General features: G+C 39.3%; 1 protein-coding gene across 1 annotated transcript in view; it reads left to right on the plus strand.

Annotated features, from left to right (window-relative positions):
* Window positions 1–26,263, plus strand: part of LOC144521887 (copine-8-like) — a 68,258-nt gene that overhangs the window by 26,895 nt on the left and 15,100 nt on the right. The window contains exons 5-13 of the mRNA XM_078256535.1: window positions 5,759–5,798; window positions 11,529–11,605; window positions 17,123–17,186; window positions 18,496–18,599; window positions 19,567–19,671; window positions 20,817–20,858; window positions 21,811–21,886; window positions 24,279–24,335; window positions 26,035–26,096. Coding sequence (XP_078112661.1) covers window positions 5,759–5,798; window positions 11,529–11,605; window positions 17,123–17,186; window positions 18,496–18,599; window positions 19,567–19,671; window positions 20,817–20,858; window positions 21,811–21,886; window positions 24,279–24,335; window positions 26,035–26,096 — 627 coding nt within the window. The remainder of the gene's footprint in view (window positions 1–5,758; window positions 5,799–11,528; window positions 11,606–17,122; window positions 17,187–18,495; window positions 18,600–19,566; window positions 19,672–20,816; window positions 20,859–21,810; window positions 21,887–24,278; window positions 24,336–26,034; window positions 26,097–26,263) is intronic.

Here is a 26,263-nt window from a genome sequence, read left to right on the forward strand (position 1 = left end):
GAAAAGTTATTATTTTAGTTATTAATAGAACATTTACATACTCTTGTGTCCACATAAGATACACATGTATTTTGCTGTTAAAGGTTTAAAAAAACTCATATTTCCTCATTCAGCCCTAAAAGTCGAGCTGTCCAAGTAATTATGATGATCTGGATTTTTCTCTATTGTGTTTCACGTAGTTTCACTATATTTTCCCTTGAAATATGGAACAGCACTTTTTGTTTGTTCACTTGTTGGCCTGTCAGCAGGGCTACATGCTGCTTACAAGCTGTGGGAGGTTACAATGAAGGTCAAGGACAGATGCTAGCTGTTGGTTGTGCGTGTGTCACAAAACACTGAATTGTTGTCCAGCTTTATAAGCTAATATGAATATGGTGCGTGAGCCTGCCGGAAGCCCTGGATGTGCGCTCTTTGTGTGTACGTGTGTGTGTAAGTAGTGCATTGTATTTAAGTTGCATATAAACAGTCTGTGTCAGATAAAGTCTGCATGTATACCTTTATGGATAGCATAAATGTGTTCAGATATATAGATGGATTTTTGTGTGTGTTTATGAATCTGAGCATATGTGTGTGTTGACATCTGTTTTTTAAGAGTGTGTGTGCGTCTGTATATATGAGCATACCTGTTCAGCTTTTTGTGTGCTTGGCAGGGGAAAGTATAAATTATTAGTGTGATATTTTGTATATGTGTGTGTGTGTGTGTGTGTGTGTGTGTGTGTGTGTGTGTGTTTGTTTGTTTTTTTGTTTGTGTGTTTAACCATCTGCTTGTATGTGACCGTGTGCTAGACAAATGTAGTGCAAACGTTTTCCAGAGTATAATGCAAGATGTTAAAAACTGATAGAGATTAGATGATGGGGATGGAAGATGATTTTGTGTGTGTGTGTGTGTGTGTGTGTGTGTGTGTGTGTGTGTGTGTGTGTGTGTGTATGTGTTGGGGGCCTACTCCCTCTGGGCTCGTTGTGAGTGGGTGAGCATCAGGCCCTGTTACTGTCTGCTGGGCTGATGGCCCTATGATCACTTGCAGCGAGAACAGGGCTGGCTCACACACACACACACACACACACACACACACACACACACACACACACATACTGAGCTGTAACATGCAAACACACATTTCTCATTAAAGAACCAGTTTCCTCAGCCTCTGTACTGAGGACGTTTTACTGTTTCTTCTGCAGCTCCCCTAGCCCTTCATCACCTCCACCTCCCTCACTCCCACTCAGCTCCTCACATCCCTTCAGGACATTCATACACAGCCAGACAGCACAGAGCTCCCCGCAAACTGCCAGCATAGCTGCTGCTAACCCATTCCATGCTCTTTTTACCCAAAGACCCCAAAGCCACGACACACTTTGCTTCCTCTGCTGCTATCCATGCCTGGAAATCCTGTTAACCCCCATCTCACTGCCGGCCATATTCAGTGCTCCTCTTTGCTTTTCCTTTTTTTTTCGAATTGAAACTTGAGATGCTAACTGAAGCCAGTGTAAGCCCCCCGGGTGGATGGTTGTCTAATCAAGTGTGGCAAATTGGATCAGACCTCCAAACATTACATGAAATACTCTCCCAAAAGGAATAAAAGAAGGATACAGCTGTTTATTAGATTGAACTTATTTTACTGTTCTTTCACTGGATTGAAGATATTTGAGAGTATTGGTAATCAGTGATATATTTTGTATTGAAGACAATTTTAAATTTAAAAGTACCTTAAATTCATTAAGAAACATGCTTTTCATTTTTACATATCAATTTTTGTAAACTTGTATGTTGCTGGTTATGTACATGCACTTTATAGTATCTACACCTAACAGTGTGCCTAAATAAGGTCAGAGGACTGTAGTTTTACATTAAAATGAAATGATTTTATTTAATAGAAGAAGCCACACTTGTGTGATGAAGCATTTGTATAAAATGCAGCGTTATAAATAGGTAACAGCAAGTGTGAAACAGCAAACATTCAATTTGTGCATGACAAGATTGAGAATACATGTATTTTTTAATCTTTAAACCACATGGAATCATAAAATACCTCATCAGTTATGAAACATTATTGTACTGTAATCTAAATCGGCTAAAAGAAAAGTGATATATTTGGTTTCACCATATTTTTGGTTTCCCCTCTTTGCCAAAATAACATACCACAAATAGATCCAGGATTTAATAAAAACCAATATCAAAAAGCCAAATCAGAAACAATGAAGCCTAAACCCAATATTCTGCCATAATTTCCTGTGATTATAAGTATGACAGACACCAATGTAGGTTTAGATGTATTTCAAACAACAAATGTTTTTTATTTGAATTGCAGAAAATCTGACCTTTATTTTTTATTATTTGTATGACCCATCATTTGGCATTAGCCGTTTTTTGTCCAAGGCAACATACAATAAGTGGATTCAGTCTCTAAAGAAACACCTACATGGCCTACAAATTGGAAGTTTATATTCCCTTTCTTTTTATAGCAGTATTTTTGGTTAAAATACCACGTTCTAGATAATCTGTCAGGACCAATTACAGCACCGACTATGTGCTAATAAAACATTTGTGTAGCATCTTGTATCAGTCGGTATGAAGGATTTATAAAGGGTTTCATAAAGTATCAGTGTGCTGTTGTCTGTTGTTTAATAATAATAATAATAATAATAATAATAATAATACTTTATTTGATATAGCACTTTTTACAGACAGAGTCACAAAGTGCTTCACATGATAAACATTTGTTAAAATACAGTAGGATCCAAAACAGAAAATAAACAAGCAAAAACAAATACAATACCAATGAAGGTAAAAGATTAAGAGACTAAAATCCCCAAATTACAAACATGAGACAAAAGCGAGTTGAAACAAGTGTGTCTTCAGCTGCTTGCCTCTCTGGCCCTGTTTGTTTGTGTGCCATCATTAGTCATCATTGCTCAGTTCAAACGGAGCTCTGAGCAGCCGCTCCCCCCGCAAGACAGACAGCACAGGACCAAGAGAAATCCTGTCTGGCCCAGTGCCGATGCCGAGTGATGTCATCCCCATAAACACACCCATACACACTCAGTCACACACAGCAAATGTGCACTCATGAGGCGCCGTGGGACATGTACTCCTGCACATACTCGTGTGTGTGTCTGTGTGGGTGTGTGGACATGTAAGGCCAAATCATCATACATTCTTCATATATGTTTACAATCCATCTATAATTTGGTTATACTGATTGTCAGTACTGTCATTTTACTACGTTGGTCTATTCTGTACACACATGTCTGTCTGTCCAGAGAGACGGATCCCTCCTCTGTTACTCTTTCTTCTTTCTTCAATTTTGTCCCTGTTAAAGGTTTTTTCGGGGCACCTCCTGATCTGAATCAAGGATCTAAGCATAGAGGGTGTCATATACAGATGGTGAAGCCCCTTGAGGCACATTTGTGATCAAATTGACTTGACATCAGTACATATATCAGTAGTATGTGTTATAACATTAGTTACATCACTGTATTGGACACAGCATCTCCCAGTTTTGTCAGCAGGCGCCTTATCGTACATGGCATGCTGTCTGTTGAAAGAAACGCTCAGGCTCTCCCTTTAACATACTCCGCTGCACGCCGCTGCACACACTCCACAGACATGCATATTGACACACACACCTGAGACACCCAGGAAGGTGGCGGGTTATGAGAAGTGTATAAAAATGAATTGCTCTCCGGAGAAGCGAGTGGATTACATGGTTTGCATGATGTTACTTGTAGTTTTGGATGATTGTTCTTGCATAAGATGGACAAGTGTCTCAGGTGGAGAGAAGCTATGATGGTTGAATCCTAATATAAACGTATTTTGTAAGTCTAGCAGTCCTGTCAGGTGGAAGTCACTTTTCAGAAAAATATCTTTATTTTTCTAAATTGGCAACGACTGCCGATTATCGGGTTGGTGTGTCAGGGCCATTACACATCAAAGTCTGTTTACAGGGAGTACTACTGCATATGTGAGAACATTTTTAAAACGGTCCATTGTGAGTCAGGCAGACTGTAGTACAGTACTGACAGCATGTAATACAGTAGAAGTGCAATGATAAATTGGTGCAGTACTCTTTTAGTGCAGCGGTTAGGTAAATAATTTCTCAGTTTCTAGTTTTGTTAAAACTAGACCACTGTCTGATACTGCCAGCCACAGATGTATAATGTAGTGATTGCCATATGCCGCTTTCAGTTTTTACGAGGTAGTGTGTGAAATGAAGTGCAGCACATAATCCTACAAAGAAGCAAACTTAGAAATAATGGTCTTGTTCTGCGCAGTTTGGTGTGAAAGCTCCGTTAGAGTGATCAGTGTTTCAAAATGTGACAATGCGCTGATGAGATGCATCATTTCTCTAAGCGTAGGCAAAGACAAGCAATCAAACACTATATAATTTAGCTTTTGCCAAATGCAATTTAAAGGCTGAAATGGAGCACTGAGATGCTTTACTCTCTAAAGTTTCATTAAAAGTGGCATCCAAGAGATCGTGCTTAGGCTTACTGTATTCCTAAATATGTTAACTATAACTATAACTATCTGCCAGCTGTCAGAATCAACTTAATTATGTTGACACATACAAGGAATCTTACCTTGCTTGTCAGCAGCTCTCAATATACTTACACACAGTGATGAGAACAAATGTACAGGCAGATGCAAATATAACTTACAACTCAACATAGCTAAACATAGATAAGCATAAGCAGTTGAGTTTGGCAATGTGTTATAATTTTCCAACTGGCCACCTACAGGTCAACAACCAGTGATTGCCGATATATTTGCGCAGGTATTCTGGCTTTACACACTGTTTTTCCCTGCTGTCTCTCTTTGCCGTTGCTTTTTGGTTTTTTGTAAGATTATTTTTTGGCCATTATTTTGACAGGAAAGACAAGACTTGGTGAAGACAAGAAAGGGGTGAATGACTTGCAGCAACGGGCTGCAGGTTGGAGTCAAACCTTCACCTGCTGCGTTGAGGACTAAACCTTTATATATGGGCACCCGCTCTACCAACTGAGCTATCCAGGTGCCCTCGTTGCTGGCTTTTTGTGCTAATGGGTTAGCTCGCTGAACGAGTCTGTTGCTGAGCAGCGGCTCTCACTTGTAGGCAAATAACAAAAATCGGCCAAAAGAAGAAGAAAAACACGTCAGCCAGTCGCCGATATATTTGTCCAATCGCACAACCCTATAGATAATAAACATACAGTATCTTTATACAAGTAAAAAAAATTGTATATGTAGGGTTGTGATCTGGTTGTACTGTGCTACAAGTAGTGCAAATAATACTGTAATAGACATGCCTAAACATTGCTCCTACAATGTACGTACATGTACATACTTGGAATAACCTCCTGGATGTCCATCCATCCATCTATATATGCTTATCCTTTGCAGGGAGTACTTCTTTGATGTATCTTTTGTCCACCTTTAATTATTATAACAATGTCATATACAATGCCATGCAATATTTTAAATTTGTCATTTTCCAGTGATAGATCTCTTTAATTATTCTTTATCTGTCTTACTGATACTCAGGCCACTAATATTGTTGTAGCCTCATGCATTAAATCCGGTCACTAAAGCTTTTGGTGCCGTAATCACGAGCCTACTTTAATCTTGAACAGCTTCTTTGCAGTGATTGGCGGACGAGTGACTTGCATTAATGACCGGTGATGAGGGCGAGAAGCTTCTGTCATTGACTACTAATTTGTGTTTTGGCAGCCACAGACCTGCTGCTCAAACCTTTCATCTCTTCTTTTCTCTTCTCTGCAGGTATGATTTAGACTGCAAGAGCGACAACCTCTCTAAACACGTGAGTGTCTCCTTCATCGTGCATTCATGGAGATATTATACAGCCAAATGTTTACCCTTCCAGTACAATTGCAGCCTGATATGAATCAGAATGTCAGAGGTAAGAGTGGTGTAACAGGAACATTTGTGTTGGCATTTAAACTCTCCTGGAGAAAATACATTTCTGGCCCATACCAAAGACATTCAGAGGGTTTTTACACCATAGTTTCTGTCTCAGTAAAATGAAAATGTAAAAAAAAGTAAAATTGTATACAACAACCTGAATATTACTTTCTAGCCCCTCCCATTCCGATCACGTTTTGACTGCTATGGTGGCTGAACCCAAAATTAGCTCTTAGTATCTCCATCGTTTACACGCAGCTGTTTTAGCCACTCCAATATTAACTTTGGTCTTGTTGCTTTGCCTGTCACATTGTCGTTTTAATTCTCTTTTTCGCTTCCCTGGCGGGTAATCTCCCCCAGGCACTCCTCACGATGCTGGGTGCCACTGAGTGTAAAAGCGGGAAAGGCGGAGGTATGTCCCTCTTTGGCTAATGTATTTTAAAGATGGAGGCTCAACATGCCGGCCGTCATTCGAGCGACTCGCCCGTATGTATTCTGAATGATTCTAAATGGCAGATTCTACGCTTACAAGATTAGTTGGTGGAAGTAATTACACATGAATGAGCACACATTTGTGAAAGAACAAAGTTTTTTTGCTAAGAATCAACTAAAAAAATTACACAATGTAGGTTTAAATAATATATTTGGGTATATATGAACTTGTGGTTGAGAGACAATTATATATTAAATGGAAAAAAAATACATAAATACATTTTAATAGGAGAAAAAGAAGAACAAAAACATTCCATCATCAAGACAGCCATCTCTGTTGTCACATAGGATCTTTTATACTTTTCTTTTACAGTAGTAATTGTGTATCATGTAAAGTCATGTCATCAGGGTCTAATTAGTCTCGCATTGCCAGAAGGTCTGGCGAGTCCACAGCATTCCGGGATGGGAGAAAAACGTGCTCTGGTTTATTGCCATTTCTTTAAACCAATCACAATCGTCTTGGGTGGCGCTAAGCACCGTACAGAGCAACGGCGCCTCTGCAAAATAGCCTCAGGAAGGAACTTGTTTCGGTGGAACATGTGAACGTTCAAAGGTTGTTTCAGTCATGCAACAGAAAACTCAGATCGGACAGATAGTCTAGCTAGCTGTCTGGATTTACCCTGCAGAGATCTGAGGAGCAGTTAAACATAGTCCTCAGAAATCCACCAGAGTTTAAAATTACAACACAAAGGAAGCCCAAGGCAACGTATATCCGGCCTAAATGAGTGAAATCCGGCGGAATATCTGTCAGCAACGAAGCAATCCCGGGAGTGGAATGTCGTGGGTATAGACTAGGGTCTAATGAACTCAGTACGTCGTGTACATTTATCTAGGTGTACTCTGAGGGAGTATGTCAATTTCTCCATTATATATGTTTGATTAAATATCTCTATGCAATTTAGCCATTTACAAGTTATGTTTTTAGTTTTAGGTTTCTTGCTAATTTTTTTTGTGAATGGATTTGCTCTGTCCAAGAGATGTTTGACTAAAACAATGACTTGTTGGTTCATTTTCTGTCGATTTCCTCATCGATCTGGTTAAAATAGGTGCCTTTTTAATTTAACAAAGAGAGGACATTGGAATAAAAACATTTTGTAGCTTTGGGCTTTCAGCACTGACTTCAAGAGTGATAGATAGCTCATCAATCTTCGAGGGTTGGCAGTAGCTCAGTCCATAGGGAGTTGGGTATCGGAGGGTCGCTAGTTGAAGTCCGTGTACGCACCAAAGTACAGAGTGTGGTTTGTTAGCTGGAGAGATGCCAGTTCACCTTCTGGGCACTTCCAAAAGCACCTTGGCATCAATCAAAAAAGGTATACATCAATCAAAAAAGGTATTAAAAAAAACTTAAAATGAAACACAACAATTTACAGCTACAATTTGACAGGCTTTTTTCAAGTCTAAAACACATAAATGTTAGAGACAAGTGTCTACTGACAGGCTTTAATAAAGCAATGACATTATGTCAGCTTTCTCATTCCTTAACAGACATTTGGTTCTGCTTATGCTCAGTTACAGTTTGCAGTTGTGCAAACGGCCTGCATGCCCTCCTGCCACTGCTGCTGATGGATTGCAGGTTAAAGTTACTCCCAAACACTATTCAGCCAGCCTGTCTTGGTCAAGCCATCTTGATTTAAAACCTGTAACTTCCGATTTTGCCCTTTAGCCACATCCTTCACTTTCAGTGCACCCAGAAGCCCCAGCAGCATCCTGCTCCAGTTCTGTCTATAACCTGGGCTCTATCGCCACCCCCAGCCCTCTTCCTTTTACCTGGCTTCATACTCATTGCCAACTGCAGGCAGTTCTTTTCCTCAGCCTCAACCCCAGCGTGCCCCCGGGCTTCTACTGAGAGCGCTGAACAATGTGAGCCTAGCGACTCCCTCGCAACATGAAGGCTGAGGACGCTTGGATGCGCCCTGTCATCGCTGTGGATGTGTGGGATTGGAGATCTGGCACGCAGTGATGGCTCCATTGTCAAGGCACAGTCAATCCCCAGTCCCTTTAAATAACAGAAACTAGAGGGGGAAAAGTACAGTATCTTTCTTGGCAGCATTAATGGCAGCGGTTGAGGATTTCTTCCTCTTTCCGTTACAGCAGATGTTTTCTGGTGCCATATGGTTTTTCTGATGCCATATGGTTTTTCTGATGCCATATGGTTTTCATACCTATATGAATATATGCAAAGACAGAGCATACAGTGAAATCGAATTAAGGGCTGTGTATCTTGTTGTTGTAGATGAAGTGGATGTTGCATTTTTGTTCTGACAGACACTTGTTACGGCCCTGTGCACAATCCTTTATTTTTATTTTATTTTATTTATCTTTATTTTGGTGGTAAAATATACCAATATCCTTCCTACAAACACTAATCTAATTTCAAAGTCTTCATTCATTATTTTAAACGTGATGTTTAGCAAATGAATCCAGGCAGGGACATATCTTCTTTGTTTGCAGGCAGTAATTAAGTTAACGGGTTATGTGTTCCATCACGACTATTTGAAAGCAGTCAGGGTTTTACTGCAAACTTTTATTCCCCTTATTAAATGTACTATTGCTAGAAAACAACATGCAAGTAAAACAATCTATTAAAAGGTTTTTGTGCCATTTTCATATTTGTTACTGTTCAAAATGTGGGTCAAAAAAGACTTCACCAGACTTGAGCCCAGGGCTTCACTGGACTTTAAACAGTGATTTCCAATCTGGGGTCAGGACCCCTCTAAGGGATCTGAAGATAAATCTAAGGGGTTGTGAGATGATGCTACACAAACGTAATTTTTTTTAAGATTATCTTTTCTTTTTTCTTTCCTTTTTGAAATGAGAAGTTTAGAGGGGAAAACACTCTTACACTCATACCCATACTTGATGCATCCTGTAATGCGGGGTAGCAACAGAAACGGCTTCATTTTAGGGGGTTACAAGCCAAAAGAAGTTTTGGTCTTAAAAGGATGTTCTGGTATTTGTCAACACTGGTTTTATTTCAATATTATGACTGTTGGTGGTTTTGATTTTAGTCCTCACCTCCTAAATGTTTGCGAAACGCAGACTCTGACAAAAACAGAATTTGACAATGAGCTTCAACAGCTACAGCAATTTCCAAGGGACTACTTTCTATTATAGCTTTTGGTCTGACTCAAAAACAAGTGTTTGATGTGATCTCTGAGAGCTTAAGTTTTTGGGTTGTAGGCACTTTTTGTAATGTACAATCTTTAACATTTTAACTGTACTTTTGTTTTATTTTATATATTTTGGGCATTCTTCATATTTAGTTTTCATTGTTTTGAAATGTTTATTACCATGGGTGGGGTTGGCTGGTTAGCCACAGCTGTTATCATAGTGCCTATCAGCCTATTGGTGTGTATTTATATATTATATTTATAACACACACATACACACCAATAGGCTGATAGGCACTATGAGTCATATTTTTGTTGGTCATGATTACATTTTAATGAATGGTAAAAAGAGTAACTCCTGCACACAGACTCCAAACCAATGTTAAACTTCAAGAAGGAATACAGGACTTGTGGGATTTATCTGTGATCTTTTTTTACTAGAGATACCCTTCTAACCTCCATTTCTTTCCCCCTGCCACTACTGAGCCTGTTAATGTGAACCCCCCTTAGCCTCTGGTCTGAGATAGCTGAGGCGTAGCAGGCACTGGGCTGGGGCTGCTAGCTAGCAGCACATTTCTTATGGAAAGGCCAGAGCATTTTTGTCATCTCCTTTTTGTTTCGAGATCTCGGCATGGGGAAAAATTTGCTCAGCACCCGCAAAGATCTTTAGAGCAGCTTTCTGCCCGCCGGACTCAACACGGCTCATCTGTCAAGCACTTTTACACACACACACACACACACACACACACACACGCACACACACAGACTGTATATGCATGTTTACTCACGCACACATGCACACACAATCTTGCAGGGGAGGCGTCAGTAGCAGTGCGTGAACAAACCCTCCTTGCCTGTTGTAAACAGACTTTTTATCTCCCCCTCTTCTGTCTCTGCTCTTTGTTCTTCTTACTGGCCAAAGGCTCTTCCTCCCCAAACTGAATCCTGTCTTATGGTCACCCTACAGTGATCAACAAGGACACGGGACCTGCTGCAATGTGCAAAATATACATGAAAAAGAGAAAGAAAGCCAACAATATGACTCTTTGTTACAAGACCAACATTGAACGACTCAGACGATGAAGAACTTGAAATACGTATACAACCTGAGTAGCTATTATTTCAAGACTTATTTTTTGTGTTCTGTATGCCTCTGTAGTGTTCACATTATGTGCATAAATTGAGATAATACAATTTGGGGTTTTGTTCTTTAATAAACAGCTTTCTCTTTGTTTCTCCACGTGTCCCTGTTGATCTGTATCATGGTCATTTGATCAGTCAGACTGAAGCAACAACTAATCACATAACTGGCTCACTACTGTTTGTCTTGATTGACGAAGATATTGTGATGAAAATTGGCAGAATGGCTGCAACTAACAATTATTTTCATTAAAGGTTAATCTGTTGATTAAGTGATTAATTAATCAATAAATAATTTTGTTTATAAAATTTCAGAAAATTGTGAAAAATATCCCTTGTAATTTCTCAGAGCCCAAGATGACTGTTGATTGATTTATCCAACCAACAGAACAAAACCTAAGAATATTGAGTTTACTATCATATTTGACAAAGAAAAGAATCAAATCATCACATCTGACAACCTGGAACCAGAGAATGTTGACTGAAATGATTAACAAAATGTGAAAACAGTCCATGAGTAACTATCTTCCGATCGATTAATTGACTAACTGACTAATCGTTTCAGCTCTAAGCGGCAAAATATGAAAAAGCTGTTGGAATTTTGAAATAAAACTGCTGGAATTAAATACAAATGATTCACTTATTGTGAGAAAGAGCAGAAACCAATAAACTCAGTTTAAAACATGTATTGGAATATTTTACAATTTCATAGTTATGTGTAATGTCTTATTAATTAATTAATTTAATATGAAACATTTTGAGTTTCCATTTTGGGAAACCTACTTTTAGCTGTGTTTGTGTGTTTGTATGTTAAATGAAGAAATATATACAGTATATATATACTAAAATGTTTCTTTATTTCTGTGTTTACTTTTTCACACATTTAGGACTTCCTGGGCCAGGCGTTCTGTACGCTGGGCGAGATAGTCGGCTCCCTGGGAAGCCGCTTGGAAAAACCTTTGATGTAAGTAGTATATCATGCACACAGGAAAACAAACAAACACACTCACTGCTATTTTAATTCCACACTCATAATTGAAAGCGAATGGGCAAAAGGCTTGTATTGCATTATTCTAAGCAGAGAGCCACTATCGTTAGGTGCAACAAAAAGCTGTTTGGGCTCAGGTTCCAATTTTAGATTCAGTTCCATTCAGTGGTGTGAATTGAAAATCAGCATGTCATTTTAAGATCACTTGCTTTGAAGAGAAGCAGAGCAGGGGCATGAAAACAAGCCAAGATGTTGATGAAAGCGTACAGTGTCTCCATCAGCCAAATGAGATGAATAGTTAAACAGCAGCAGGCCTAATGACAGACTGTAAACATGTCGAGATGGTAAACAGCGTGTAGTGAAAAGGGACAGTTCACCCAAAGGGAACATGTCAGTGGTGAGCTCCCAGCTCCACGTATAAAGAAGCCTAAACTGAACTGAAGCTTCAACAACTGAAGCCTTAAGAAATTATCACAGACATTTTTCATCTGAATAAATGTCAGATTTTTGCTCTCTAGTATAACAAAATAGTTAAACCTGTAGCCAGTTCATGAAATATTTCACTTTTGTGGCTCTTTGTGTGGTTATTCTAAGTTTAGAGACACCCTCTATTGCACAGGAATTCCCCTTTCTCTCTTCCTATCATTTTTCCAATCACTCTAATATCACTCTATCTAATATTGACAAGAATTCCACAAAAATCTTGAAGAGACTGAAGAGACAAAGACGTGTGTTATCCACAGAAATCCAAATGTCATCAACAAAAGGTCTGCTGATACACAATTAAAGATTACTTAGAGTAGGGGTGAGAGTCAAAAATCAATCATTTCTTAGTACTGACCGAACTGTCAGTAGTATCAAATACTACAAAGTCACGAAAAGTTGGCATCAAAGGCTTGGTCTTCTCAGTGGCGTTTACTTATTCTCTGAGACGACGTCGCCAGATGTGAAACCTGATTTTAATAGTTTTGATAAAGTTGTGCTGTATTGTGTTTAATCAAAAGTCTTGTACGGTTGTCTGTGTTAAGACATGATTAAATAGTGAGGGTTTTTATAGAAAAATGTGTTAATAAACCAGGGAATGAAATCATCAGTCAATTTCATATTAATGTCAGGTAAATGGTATATGTTTGTATGTATGTGTTTCATACAGGTTAGTGCAGTTCAAAAAGCTTTACAGGTGACTGAAAATGTAATTATACAATATAAAGAATAAAACAATTCAAGTATAAAGATATTTAATTAAAATATATAATATTATATAATAGTAGAAATGAAAGACATGAAAACAATCAAATATACAAAAGACAATAAAAATAATAAAAACATAAGACAACTAATAAAAACATAAGACATAGAACTAATAAAACTATACTGTAATTACTGCATGTCCGTTTTCGGATGTCCGTTACCGTTAACTGCTCCTCAGATCTCTGCAGGGTAAATCCATACAGCTAGCTAGACTATCTGTCCAATCGGAGTTTTCTTTTGTACAACTAAAACAACTTTTGAACGTACACGTTCCACAAAAACAAGTTCTTTCTCGAGGCTATTTTGCAGAGGCACCGTGGCTCCGCTCGGCGCTTAGCACCGCCTAAGACAATTGCGATTGGTTTAAAGAAATACCAATAAACCAGAGCATGTTTTTCTCCCGTCCCGGAATGCTGTGTGGACTAGCCAGACCCTCCTCCGCAGCGCTGTGGAGGAAGGTCTGGCAATGTGAGAATACTGCATACCCATCATCCCAAAATGAAAAGGAACCCATAAAACTTTTACATTTTGTAAAGAATGCAACCTGATTTCAGAAAAGAAATCACTCTTAGCAAACTTCATCCACACCAGGAAAAGTTATTGCTCACGCACAACAAATACACTTTCTGAGGGGAGACATTTTACTCTTAAATCCATCGAAGGCTCCTCATAAGACATGGCCCAAGTTCTCCAATATAAAACAGACACATCTTTATTAAAGCACAACCCATAATCTGGAGTGTCTTATATTATCTCAGCTCTCTTTCACACACAGCAGAACTGCAGCATCTTTTTTAGCTTACTGAAGAGAACAATTTGTTGTTGCTTTTGTTTTCCTCCTGAGGCAGCAAGCCATCAGTAGTCTGACCCTCACCTCATCCCCTGTCCTCCAGTGTCCAATGTGTGTGTGTGTGTGTGTGTGTGTGTGTGTGTGTGTGTGTGTGTGTGTGTGTGTGTGAGTGAGTAAGAGAGAAAAAGAAAGAAATTGAGTGAGAGAGAAGTGACTGTATTGATGTCTACATCCATGACTGTCTGTCTCTGTGTGTGTGTGTGTGTGTGTGTGTGTGTGTGTGTGCGTGTGCGTGCGTGCGTGCGTGCGTGCGTGCATGCATGCTTGCATGTGGAATCAATGAACAGTTGCAGCTGAATGGGCCTGCTGAAGAATGACACAAGTATGATGTAAAAATGTGTTGATGTTGCAGAGTTATGTAATCGCCTCGGCCTGCACTCATTCACTCAGATTTGTTGTGTGTGTGTTTGTTTTGTCCGTGCATACCCGCATTTTTTTTATCCGTTTTTAGATGTGAAGATATTTTTAGATATTCTTTAGTATTTAGTAATGCTTGTGTGCGTGTGTGTGTGTGTGTGTGTGTGTGTGTGTGTGTGTTGAACCCCAAAAAAACACATTTTACTGTAAGTCACACTGACAGTAAAATGTGTGTGTATCACACTTCTGCTCAGTCGAGTGGTGGCGCATCACAAAACTAAAGAGCAACAAAGACGACAAACAATTTAATTGTAAAATGATGTCATGGTTTGTGTACAATATGAATCTGTATGATATAAATATATATATATGAACTTTAGTGACTAAAAGGTCATTTCACAATACAGTCTGAGTCACAGTCATTAACTTTGTTTAGTTGCTGCTTTTGGGTGACGCTCACTGAGAAAGCTTTTGGCAGATCATGTATCCAGGTGCAATTTTAGGACTCTTTAAATCACTGTCTTACCATTGTGACTTTTACATTTTTGCTACGTTTTTCATTTCATTTTCATTTCATTTTTTTTACATCAGGGAAAGATTGTCATTATGGTTAAGAAAAGAAGGAATATCTAACATTGTTTGCGGGTCTGTTACAGGACGTGTTTCCTGCATTAAAGCTGGCTTTACTTTCTGTCTCATTTAATAAAAGGCATACTACTCCCTGCATTGGCTCTGAATGCTGATAGTTTAAGCATGTTTTTGGGCGTGTACAGTGGAGAGGTGACAGAAAATGAGGGGAGAAAGAGGGTAAATGACGTGCAACAAAGTTTTCTGGCCCGGGAATCGAACTGGGGAAGTTTTGATAAAAGTATGTTGTATGCTTCTTAACAGCTACAGTAGGCCACCACGACAGCCCTATAAATAAGCACTGACCAGACATACTGTACAGACAGAGGGATTTCTGTAGTCAAGGTACAGTAGCCAGGTTGTGCCGATCCGAATAGTGAACTGCTTTTCTGGAACATTGGCGTTCTTCCAGACTGGGAAATAGGACAGTGGCGTATTATTACTTACAGAAAACACTATGGATAGCAGTAAAATACACAAAGACAGACAGGTTAACCTACAATAACAGACAAAGCAAACCAGACAATTAACAAGTGAAGAAATCACTTTGTGTATTTCACAAGTACAAATCCATAAAAAACATTTTGGTTATTAAATACAATTTTGTGTCACGATCCTGGGTTTTGTTTTGTTTCCTGTTTTATTTTGTAGGTTCTTCTAATGTGTCATGTCTTGTGTGTTTTACCACCCTGATGTGTTTTCCCTGTCCCTTGTTACCACCCTCCTTTATTTGTGTATATGGTGTTCTCTTGTTTCAGTGTTAGCTTGTCTGTGTTTGTTCCTGGCTCAGTGTATCTTCTAGTGTCAAGTGTTTTTAGTTTTCTTGTTTTTTTGGATTCAGCCTTATGTTTATTAAAGCTCGCTTTTTGTCCTGCCAACCTGCCTGACTGGTCTCCTGCTTTTGGGTCCTCATTTTCAACTCTCAAACTGTGACAATTTTGAGTATGGTGCAGGTTTGTTATTTCTTCAACTTGCTGCCTTATTAATCTAGAATATGAGATATATAAGCTTTATTACAAATAAGATATCAATTATCAGCACACATAGGTATTGCAGTCTAAATCCCATTTCAGTGGAAACCATGTTCTGATGTATTCAGCCTCTCCCTTCACTCAACAACCTCACATCCGCTCCTCCATCTTTCTGACTCTGTTCTTCCTCTTCACTGTCCATCTCTTTCTTGTTCCCCCATCTATCGGCCATTTTTCCATCTCCCCCCTTCCTGAGCACTCTCTCTGCTCGTACAGTGAATTAATTTCACTGAATGCTTCCCCGTGCATCAAAGGATGGCGGTGTGTCTCAGGTGAGGGGGGTATCAAAGCATCGCTTCAATTTGCCATCAGTTTCTCCACCTCTCGTTTTGTACTGGACAATGCTTAGCCAAATGAAATTATCCCACTTCCTTGTTCTGAATCAGGCCCGGGGTCTGTGGCATTCATTTGGTCTATTTTTAGTGGTCAGTCTCCCTTGGCTTTATTGTCTGAATATTACGCTTCACCAGCTCAGGATGTAAACAAACATTACAGCTGAAATGTCACTGTTTGTGGTTACATTACGTTGATGTTCTTTTTTGAAGGTGTTTATTCAGCATAAATTATTATTTATTTAGACAATCAGGCAAATAAATGTGAGAGAGACTGAGAAGAAGAGAAATTTGATTCCAGGTCTGCAGGGGTCCCAGTTGATAGAACAGGGTGATACATTGATACATTTTTTTGTGGGTGTTTGAGCATTTAAATGACATTTAACTGCAGAATAAGCTTACATTCTCATAGAGCTTGATTATCCGTGTCATAAATACTTCTGTTTGCCTGAAACTGTTATGTGTGCCTGTGGTGGATTAAAGCTACATGTAGAAAAAGATATTATTCATCATCATCTAACCAATAAGCTCAAGCAGTTGTGAAGTGCATATAGATATACTGTATGTACCGTTGAATGTGCAGTAGAACCAATGTAATTATGATATATACAGTACAGTCGAAAAATAAGCCAGTATGCACTATGTACAATGTAAAAAAGCCATTACAGCATGACATGACATGACAGGTCAAAGTTTCCTTCTCTCACTTAGATACAGATCAGTACATAACAAGTTTGCATGAAGCACAACATATCAGCAAACAGGGTTATAAAGTGCATATAGTTGTGTAAAAAGCAACGTTTTGTTGTTAGGAGACAAAAAAACAAGTTAAAAATGAACTTTAATACAATATAGTTTCTACATAATCTGTATCGATATCATTTTTTAGTTCTCTCTTACACCACCTAGACAGATTTTCCCTGGAACTCTGTTGTTTCAAAACATTGTCCTACCTGCAATAAGCCCACTGTTAGAGGCCTTTGGCATCTTAAATGTAATGGGAATATTATTATTATTTATTTATTTTTTTTCTCTTTTTTTCTAGTGGGATACCGGGGAAGAAATGTGGCACCATCATAGTGAGAGCAGAAGAGCTGAGCAACTGCAGGGTAAGAGTCTGTTTGTTTCCCCTGTTGATTCATTTCAAACTAGTTGTCAGATACATTCCTCTTATTAGACCAACCTTCTGGTTCTTATATCTTCCAAAGTGACAAGCCTGACCCATCTGGTACTCCACGCAGTTTAAGCTTAAAAAAAAAAACTCTGAATAACGAGGAGTCCTTTTTGGCTGAAATCACTTTTTTCAATTTCATGCAAAATGAACTCTTATATGAATACAGACACAAAGGAACATTACATACACTCAGTTTATTTGGTACACCTAGCTAAAACTAATGCAGTCTTATACAACACTTCTGCGATAAAGAGAACACACAGTATATATAAAGTAAAAAAATACGACTGTGCTGTTGCAAGCCAGAAGAGGCATCAAGCGCTACCACATAACAGATACTGTGCTTCATTTTAACAAGTTATGTTCACTTTAAAAGATTTGTAGTAACTTTTGCACAGAGGTTTTTGATTCTGTTCGCTCTGAACGCAAGAAAATCCACTTTTGTTCATGGTAGTAGTTGAACGGGAATACTTTTCAGTTCCAGACACAGCCGACTGTTTGACGCTGTTGTCATGTCTTCAGTTGAACTTTGTGATGAGCCGGACTGTGACTCTGTCTATTTGAATCCCTCTTTATTTCAAAGAGAAAACAAAATCACCTCGAAGATTTGGACACTGTTAGAAAAATCCGCTATTTCTGAAAAAGTACATCACCATGATGGTCCCATTTTATTGTTTGGTGGTGTTTTTTGCCACGTTTAGATGCATCACTTCACAAAAAAATGCTTCTAGTGACGTAATAGCAGATTTCTTTTCTCTTGAGTGAATGTCACATTTTGGGGGCCTTCCTTCAAAAGTTCAAGAAATTGCTTAATCAAGAACACAGGGAAATTCATTGAAAATAGATAATTCATTCTAGATTTAAGATAATATCTTGGTGTGTCAGAGTGGGGAATTAAGCCTGATCATCTTTATTTTATCTTTTTGTGTCTGTTTTGGGGCAGATGAAGTTCAAACCAAATTTAAGCTCCCAGAACTCAGTGGGTGAAAATATAATGTTTTCAATGATATGTTTGTAGATGTAATCTTGAAATATTGTACCAGACCTACAAAGTGCTAATACAAAAATCTAAAAGATCGAATCGACTTTTTAAAAATCGCAATTATTCTCCAAGGACTATAACAGAATGTATCGACAGCTAATAAACAACAGTATCTAATATTACCTGTTGTGATAGCAAGTTGTGTCTTTCCTTATGACCGGAGGCTGTGTGTCTATATTTTGGTTACTTTCCTCCTTTTAAGGAGTCGGTGATGCTGCAGTTTTGTGGCAACAAGCTGGATAAGAAGGACTTCTTCGGAAAATCTGATCCTTTTCTCGTCTTTTACCGCAGTAACGAAGACGGATCGTAAGTTGACAAGCAGCTTCCCCGTGGTATTTGTGGATGTCAATTTGCTGAATAAACAAAAGCAGCTATTTCACTTTTACACACACGTACGCAGAATGTCTAGATGCTTGAAATGGATAAAGATGGAGCGTGATTTTTCATGCTCCAAAAAGCTCCCATGCAGAGGATATAAAGCCTAAACCGCCTATGTGATGTTACATAATGCTCTGTGCTGTATATGTGACTTACGCCGTCCAGACATTAACAGGACAAAGCAGCAGAATGAGGGGATGAGCAGAGATAATAGGACAGAGTTGACAAGAGGAAAATAAAAGGAGATAGGATGGATAAGATGGAGTTAAGTGAAAAATGTGTGTGAAGGTCGCACTTTCTTTGCACCGCAGATGCTTTTATTCAAGTCGACTTCAGCATCGTAGGGAAGACACATTCTCTTTTTGTGCAGCTGGGTATTTACTGATGCAGCCTAAATGTTCAGCTGCAGGGTATAACAGCAGCATGCTGCGGTTACAAAGAGCCAGACTAGGTGCCACATAAAAAAGAACAGGAAGCTGTTATTTCAGCCAAAGATCATGCTTTATAAAATACTTTTAGCATTGCACTCCCCTTAAAAACAAACAGAGTAGGTGCACTCAGGGTTTTGTTTTCACTTTGTTTTTGTTTGCTGCAGCATGCATATCTGCTCTGCAAATCACATCTCATGTGTTCTCTTTTGGGAAAGAAGCACAAACCAAAAGGGAACATTTTTTATATTTTTATATATTTTGGTTTAATGATGGTGCCCCGCCCCTAGTTTTGCATTAATTCAACGGGTCTTATGTAGACGAAGACCTGCCAGATGCTACTATTAGCAATACATTTAAAAACACGTTGACATTCTTTTTGACTACAAAAATGGATCACTAAATGTGATTTCAGTTAATCAGGTCAATTTTCCCACTGTCAACAGCTTTGTGTGTCTCACTCTCAGGTATACCATCTGCCACAAAACAGAAGTAGTGAAGAACACTCTGGATCCGGTGTGGCAGGCTTTTAAAATTCCTGTCCGGGCGCTGTGTAACGGAGACTACGACAGGTATAGCAGGCAAACGCAAACATTACACTGAAAATTGTTAACAGTAAGACTGATAGAAAAAAAGTAGAATAAAAGAGTAATTTTGATGTATAAATACTTGACATATTCCTAGAAATAGCAGAACAGTTACCACAGGGACACAAATATATTTTTTATTTAACTGGGTCCTAAAGGGTGCAATCAGTAAGGTTTTGTCTAGTGCTAGCTTTGTTTGCAAAAATAAGACATGAGGCTGCTCTTAATAGTGTTTACTTTAGATAGTACTGACACCTTTAATGAGTACAAGTGGCTCAGGCGATGTGATGCTACGATCTAGCATTAAAAAGCTAAAGTTAGTTTCTTCTTATTAAAAGTGTCATCAGTTCCTGTATGAACTTGAAAAAAACTACCGGGACAACGGGAGTACCACTGTACTGTGCCTGCTGTCTTTGAAACAACTTACAGCAATGCTGTAGCAAGCTAAACGTTGCTAATGTTACGCCACATCAACAGAAGTCCCCAAATTTACCGACATCCAATCAGAAATAGTATCAGAAAACTAGAGTTCCTCTGAAAGCTCCGATAGATTGAACTTTGCTTTTAATAACGTGCCTGAAAAAGCACAAAACCACATAACGACATGGACAAACATGAATGCATCACTTGAACCAAAGTTTGCCGTTTAAGGTAGTTCATTGTCATGGTCGATATATGGTGCTATATTGACCATGCACAGTGTTTTTAACGCAAGCAACTCTGCGATCATACAACCATCTTGAGTTCTCTTATGACATAAACACTTGCAGGTCTTAAACATGGGATATTTCTCATCATTACCTTCATGAACAGCGACATAAGACTCATTGGTTATGTCATTCTCACACAGATTTAGAGCACTGGGCGGCCTATTTGAGTACTTCCTAATTATACTTTTTCTAATTCTTTTCTTATTTGCCTGGGTCACACCAGGGTATACTGATAACAACATAAAAAGAAAACTCCCGTCTCTGCATTACGTAGGCTTGTCCACTTAGGACCCCAGCCTTCCACGGACCAGTTACCAGTTTTTTAAGCAGAAAGACTGTAAATCAGCGGTGCTAATTGGTTTTTTAATTGGGATTTGCCTCCCCCTCCCCCTCCCTCGTCTCTCTTCTCTTTCCCTACAGGAGTATTAAGGTGGAGGTGTACGACTGGGACAGAGATGGAGGGTAAGGGAAACATCGCTTTCTTTTGTACTGTTAACTTAAGTGATAATGTCTGCACTGCATTGTCTGTTATAATGCTCCATTCATCTATACAGTATTATCATTTAATTGACATCCTGCTGTGAAATAAACACCACATACATTTGCCACAAGGCCTGGGGAAGAGTAAATGTCGTAATTACAGATGATCGACGTATTGTGGTGACTGTATTATTTCTTTATTTATTAATCCTACATGCCATTCTAAGATATAAAGATGTTTCTCTTGATGACACTGATGCTCCGCATAAATAAAAAAAACTGCCCTGAAATAACAAGAGCATATGCGCATTTGGGATAATAGTCACAGATCCCACCTCAAAATGTTTGTCCTCATACACCCCACTTGTTTTTCACTATGAGGGGAGATATACTGTAGAAACATGTCACTGTAGAGCCCTACACAACACCCCCTACTGCTTTAAATATACATTAACTATTAATACTGCTTAAACAGTCTTTTGAGAGATAACTTCACAGAGACAGTCGGGGAATAAAGACGGGGTAGGGGCACACTTCACCCCTCCATTGTTAATTTCACAGGCAGTTTTTTGACACTTCAAGGGCGTTTTGGTTTGAGCTCCCACAAATTCCTGACCCCGATTCCAACGCCGCTGATTATCTCCATGAAATTATGAAATTGGTTGCTACACCCACGCCTCGAGTAACCAAGGAGCTTGTTAGTAAAACTGATTTCTTCTGTACTTTGACAATGTGAATATACTACAAAGAAATGAATCTCCAGCAGACACTTTTACTGTTATTATGGGTTCTTTGATTTTTGGTTTTATGGGCCTTTTCTTAGCTTCTGTTATTCACTTTAGTGCTTCTCACTATGATGCAGAATATGTAGGGGGTTTTCAGTTCGGTAGTAAATGTGACTGTGTGTTCCGTTTTTTTCTTTTTTTTTTTACAGCCACGACTTTATCGGTGACTTCAGCACTAGCTACAGAGAAATGTCCAGAAGCCAGTCACAGTTCCACATCTATGAGGTGATATTCTTCACACACACACACACACACACACACACACACACACACACACACACACACACACACACACACACACACACACACACATCCATTCATTATCCTCTAGTCCTTTCCCTTGCTCCAACCTGACCCTAATAAAATAATAACCATAAAACCCAACCCTCAGACAGCCCTTTGAAGAAGTGAGGACCGGACAAAATGTTCTCACTTCCCAGAAATGTCAAATCTCAAACTTTGTCCGTGCGGAGGAGATCCATACGTGATGTGGGAGCATTTTATGAGACAGAGCATGAGGTGAAAAACGTTATAGTTCAGCTTGAGAGGAGACACAGCACAAATAACCTGCCACTCTGCAAAAGGTAACCAAAAACTTGCTTGTGCACTATGCATGTCTCGTTGCCCAGTGTTCACTTCTACAGAGTTGTGTCCAGAGGAGAGCTGTGCTTTAGACCCAGGCTTCAGTGCTAATGTTACTAGCAGCAGCTCAATGTGTAGAGATACATTTGAAGTGAATAACAATATTTATGGAGGCTAGCAACAGAGGAAGACCTTGGCTAGCATGAACTCAATCGGCCCAAGGAACACAGGTAGATCTGACTAGCCACATAAGTCAGGTGACTAAAGAATTTGTGAATGAAAGGAACGTTAACAGAGTGGGAAGTAACGGAAGATTAGAGCGGGAAGAAGTAGGCTAGTAGAAATTCACCAGTAGACAATTAAAGGCCGACTGTGAGAGAAAATGTTTTCTGTATTGAACCTTTGCAAAAAGCTTTGTGTAGATAACGACTAGGGCGCCCCACTTTTCAAAATCCCGTTTGTGAACTGGGCTTTAAAAAATGTGCCTTTAAAATATTGGGTAACACTTTACTTGAAGCAATCTACATAAGAGTGACATGACACTGTCATGACACAGTCATGACACATGAACCCTAACTCTAACCCTAACCCTAAGCCTAACTTGTCATGACAGAAACCGAATGACACTAAAAGAAGCGTTATGTCATAAACGTTTATGGCTTGTTTATAATGCTTATGACACGTTCATGACAGGGTCATGGCACTCTTATGTAGATACCTTCAAGTAAAGTGTAACCAAATATTGTTACATTGTTTGCCAGCAACAGTCATTGTACCTCGTCGACAAATAAAATTGATTGATTGATATTGTAACTTAGGAGGCAATTCAGCCTTGTGTGCCTGGCTGTTTTGTTTTAATGAACACTTTACTATTGCCATTTGCTCCTGGTGTTAATTTCCACTGTTTTAGAAGAGGAGTGCTGTGCGGTGGACATGAAGGTGGTTCATGTGATTTCCACAGTTACTGATAAATATATTAAAGAAACTTTTTTTATTAATTAATTATTATAATAATTAATATTTATAATTTTAGAACGGAATAAGTGTTGTGGTAGAAATAGCGTTTAATTGTGTTCCCCACCACAGCATTTTTTCCCCTACGCTGGATCTTAGGGTACTGCCCACCTGCTAAAATCCCACTTTAAAACTTGCCTCTAGCGAGTATTTAACAGGCTGCTATGCCCTAGCACCAGTTCCTCAAAAGACTGACTTGTGTCTCTTTTTCTCATGCTCAGTCCAGTTCACTGACCTGGTCCATTAATTTCTACACCAGCTGTGTGTGAGCAAGCCATAAATCACAGAAGGTCAAGAGTCAGTTAAGGTGCTTATGAAGCACAACCTAAATCACTTACTGTAGAGGCAGGAAGAGCAGGGCGCTCTCTCTCTACTCGTGTGACGTAACGTGATATCAACTCGTCAGACTTAGTCTCCTCCCTTGTCGAATCAGCTCTGCGCTGGGTTTTCTCCAGACTTCCTCAACCTCCTCTTTAATCCTTTCATTCTGTTTATTTGCCATGAAGGGTTTTTTTCTGCAAAACTGCTGAACATTACACATCTGAGGTACAGATTGTAGGCAAACATTGAAGGAGTGTCTGTGACATTACCCAAATTTAGCTCTAGGGACTTAAACTTTAGGCAAAGTGTAAAACGCCTCGGTGCAGCTTACTGTATGTAAGTGAGGCCTGAGTGAAATACCTGTCAAAAAAACCAACACAAGAACTCAGAACTCTGAATATTCTCATGATCCGGACACACATTATACAAAATAAAATGATCAAACTCAAACATCCTGTGGAAGAATTAAGGGACGTGAGCATTTTCTGAGAGATGTTTGAGGTTTCTAATGATATCAGTCTTTTGGAAGTAGTGTCTCGTGAAATAATATACTGTGTGCACAGAAATTAAACAAAGCTAATTCCCTACTTTAGTTTAATTATGCAGCTGAATAGAGTCTGTCGATTGAACCAAGAAGATGACATGACTTGGATCACCCACTCCTCACTGAGACACAACAAAACTTGTGTTTTCTCCACAGGTGCTAAATCCAAAGAAAAAAGGAAAGAAGAAGAAAAAGTACCAAAACTCAGGAACGGTGAGTCAACAGTTTGTGCAGTTGTAAAATGTTTTTCACTTACACTTAATTGCTATTAAGAGTTGCAGCCAGACCTATCTCCGCAGCGCTGACACAGCTGTGCCCATGCATGCAAAACTAGGTGAGCCCAGACCTCCAGGGGTCTCAAAAGCCTCACACTCAATGTGTGTCAGTTGATTTTTTTGGTAATTGATTGCAGTTGATATATTACTGCTGAAGTACAATTTCAACTGTGTCTATGATGATGTCTATTATGTTGTCCAAATCTCTAATAGTGCCGGCTTCAAATCTGGGTTGAACATGTATGGCCTCACTCCAACAAAATGATCAACTTCATGATTGTCTTCTTCCTCCGTTTCATGCCTGTCCGATTCGTCACTTAAAGGACATTTCCGGCGCAAAATGAACCTAGGGGTTAATAACACATGGGTACCGAGTCGACCGTTCTCTGGGATATGTTTTCATGCTAATCGAATGTGACCAGTTTTATCGCAAACCGCTAATTAGCTTATAAAGCTAGTTGTCGGGGCACGGGTAAAGTAAAAAGAAATCGCTATTTCTATACCACTAACAAGGCTCAAAATAGCACCACACTTCCACGGTAGCATAATGAAGGTCCCTACTGTGTAACCAGTAACCAGTAACATAGCTCAAGCAGGGCGTTCGTCGTTCGACTGGTCATGACTGTTTTCCCAAAATGGCACCTGCCTGTATACCGAACTAAACTATCTTTTTAATAAACTGTCTGTACACTTACAAAGTTCTCAATGCTTCGGTTTACATGCAGGGACCCTCATTATGCTACCGTGGAAGTGTGGTGCTATTTTGAGCCTTGTTAGTGGTATAGAAATAGAGATTTCTTTTTACTTTTGCATTCCCCGACGACTAACTTTATAAGCTAATTAGCGGTTTGCGATAAAACTGGTCATATTCGATTAGCATGAAAACATATCCCAGAGAACGGCCGACTCAGTACCCATGTGTTATTAACCCCTAGGTTCATTTTGCGCGGGAATTGTCCTGTGGCGTCGGCGTGGCGAGAAGTCCTCCACAAGAGATGGCAACAGGCAACAGGCTTTCTTCCTGCGGTTCCATGTTTAGCTGCTGTCACTCTGGCTGGGGAGGGTGGAGCGTAACGCCCCAGCAGCACTATTTTGCTACTTTAAACAGCAATAAATATCCGAGACAAGTCCCTCCCTAACTTTGTGTTTTTACCGGAAATGCATAAATATGCAAAAATAAATAGCGCTCTGAAGAAAAACTATCTCACTCTTTCTGTTTGCATCGAATTACCTCTAACTAACTAACATAGCAAATCCATGACCAGGTAGTATTCCAGTGTAGCAGTACTGGTTGGTTTCTGGGTCTTTGATTAAAAATGAATGAAACTTTCATCTACACAGTATAGTTTGCCTTGTGCACTGTAGCAACAGGGGCCCAACAGCAGGTTTTTGCGTCTGGGCCTAGGCAGTTTATCCCGGCCATGCTAAACAGGTTTTGCTTGCAAGCACTGAATGAAGTGATTGAGTGAGTTAATCAAGCTAAGCAAGCGGTCACCTGTTTGTACCACCACAAAATGACACAACTAGGAATGTATGATCGTTGGTTTAATCTGTGAATCCGGAGCTACATTAACAGTCTCTGTTCATACTGTAAAAAGTGATTCTCGTCTTAATCCTGCACTTTTCCTGACTGGCAGGTCACCCTCCTGTCCTGCCTGGTGGACACTGAGCTCTCCTTCCTGGACTACATCCGAGGCGGGTAAGTTCACAATAAATAACCGCACATGATTCTGCAGAGATGAAGCATCAGCATTACTCTCATCATTAAATCCAGAGTCCCGTGCGGTTGTGATGTGATGTGACTTCAGAGACTCAGCTGAGAGGATTATCTCTTAGCTCCATTATTAAGACAGCTGCCGATAACCC

This window comes from Sander vitreus, chromosome 8, assembly GCF_031162955.1.
Source record: "Sander vitreus isolate 19-12246 chromosome 8, sanVit1, whole genome shotgun sequence".
NCBI lineage: Eukaryota > Metazoa > Chordata > Actinopteri > Perciformes > Percidae > Sander > Sander vitreus.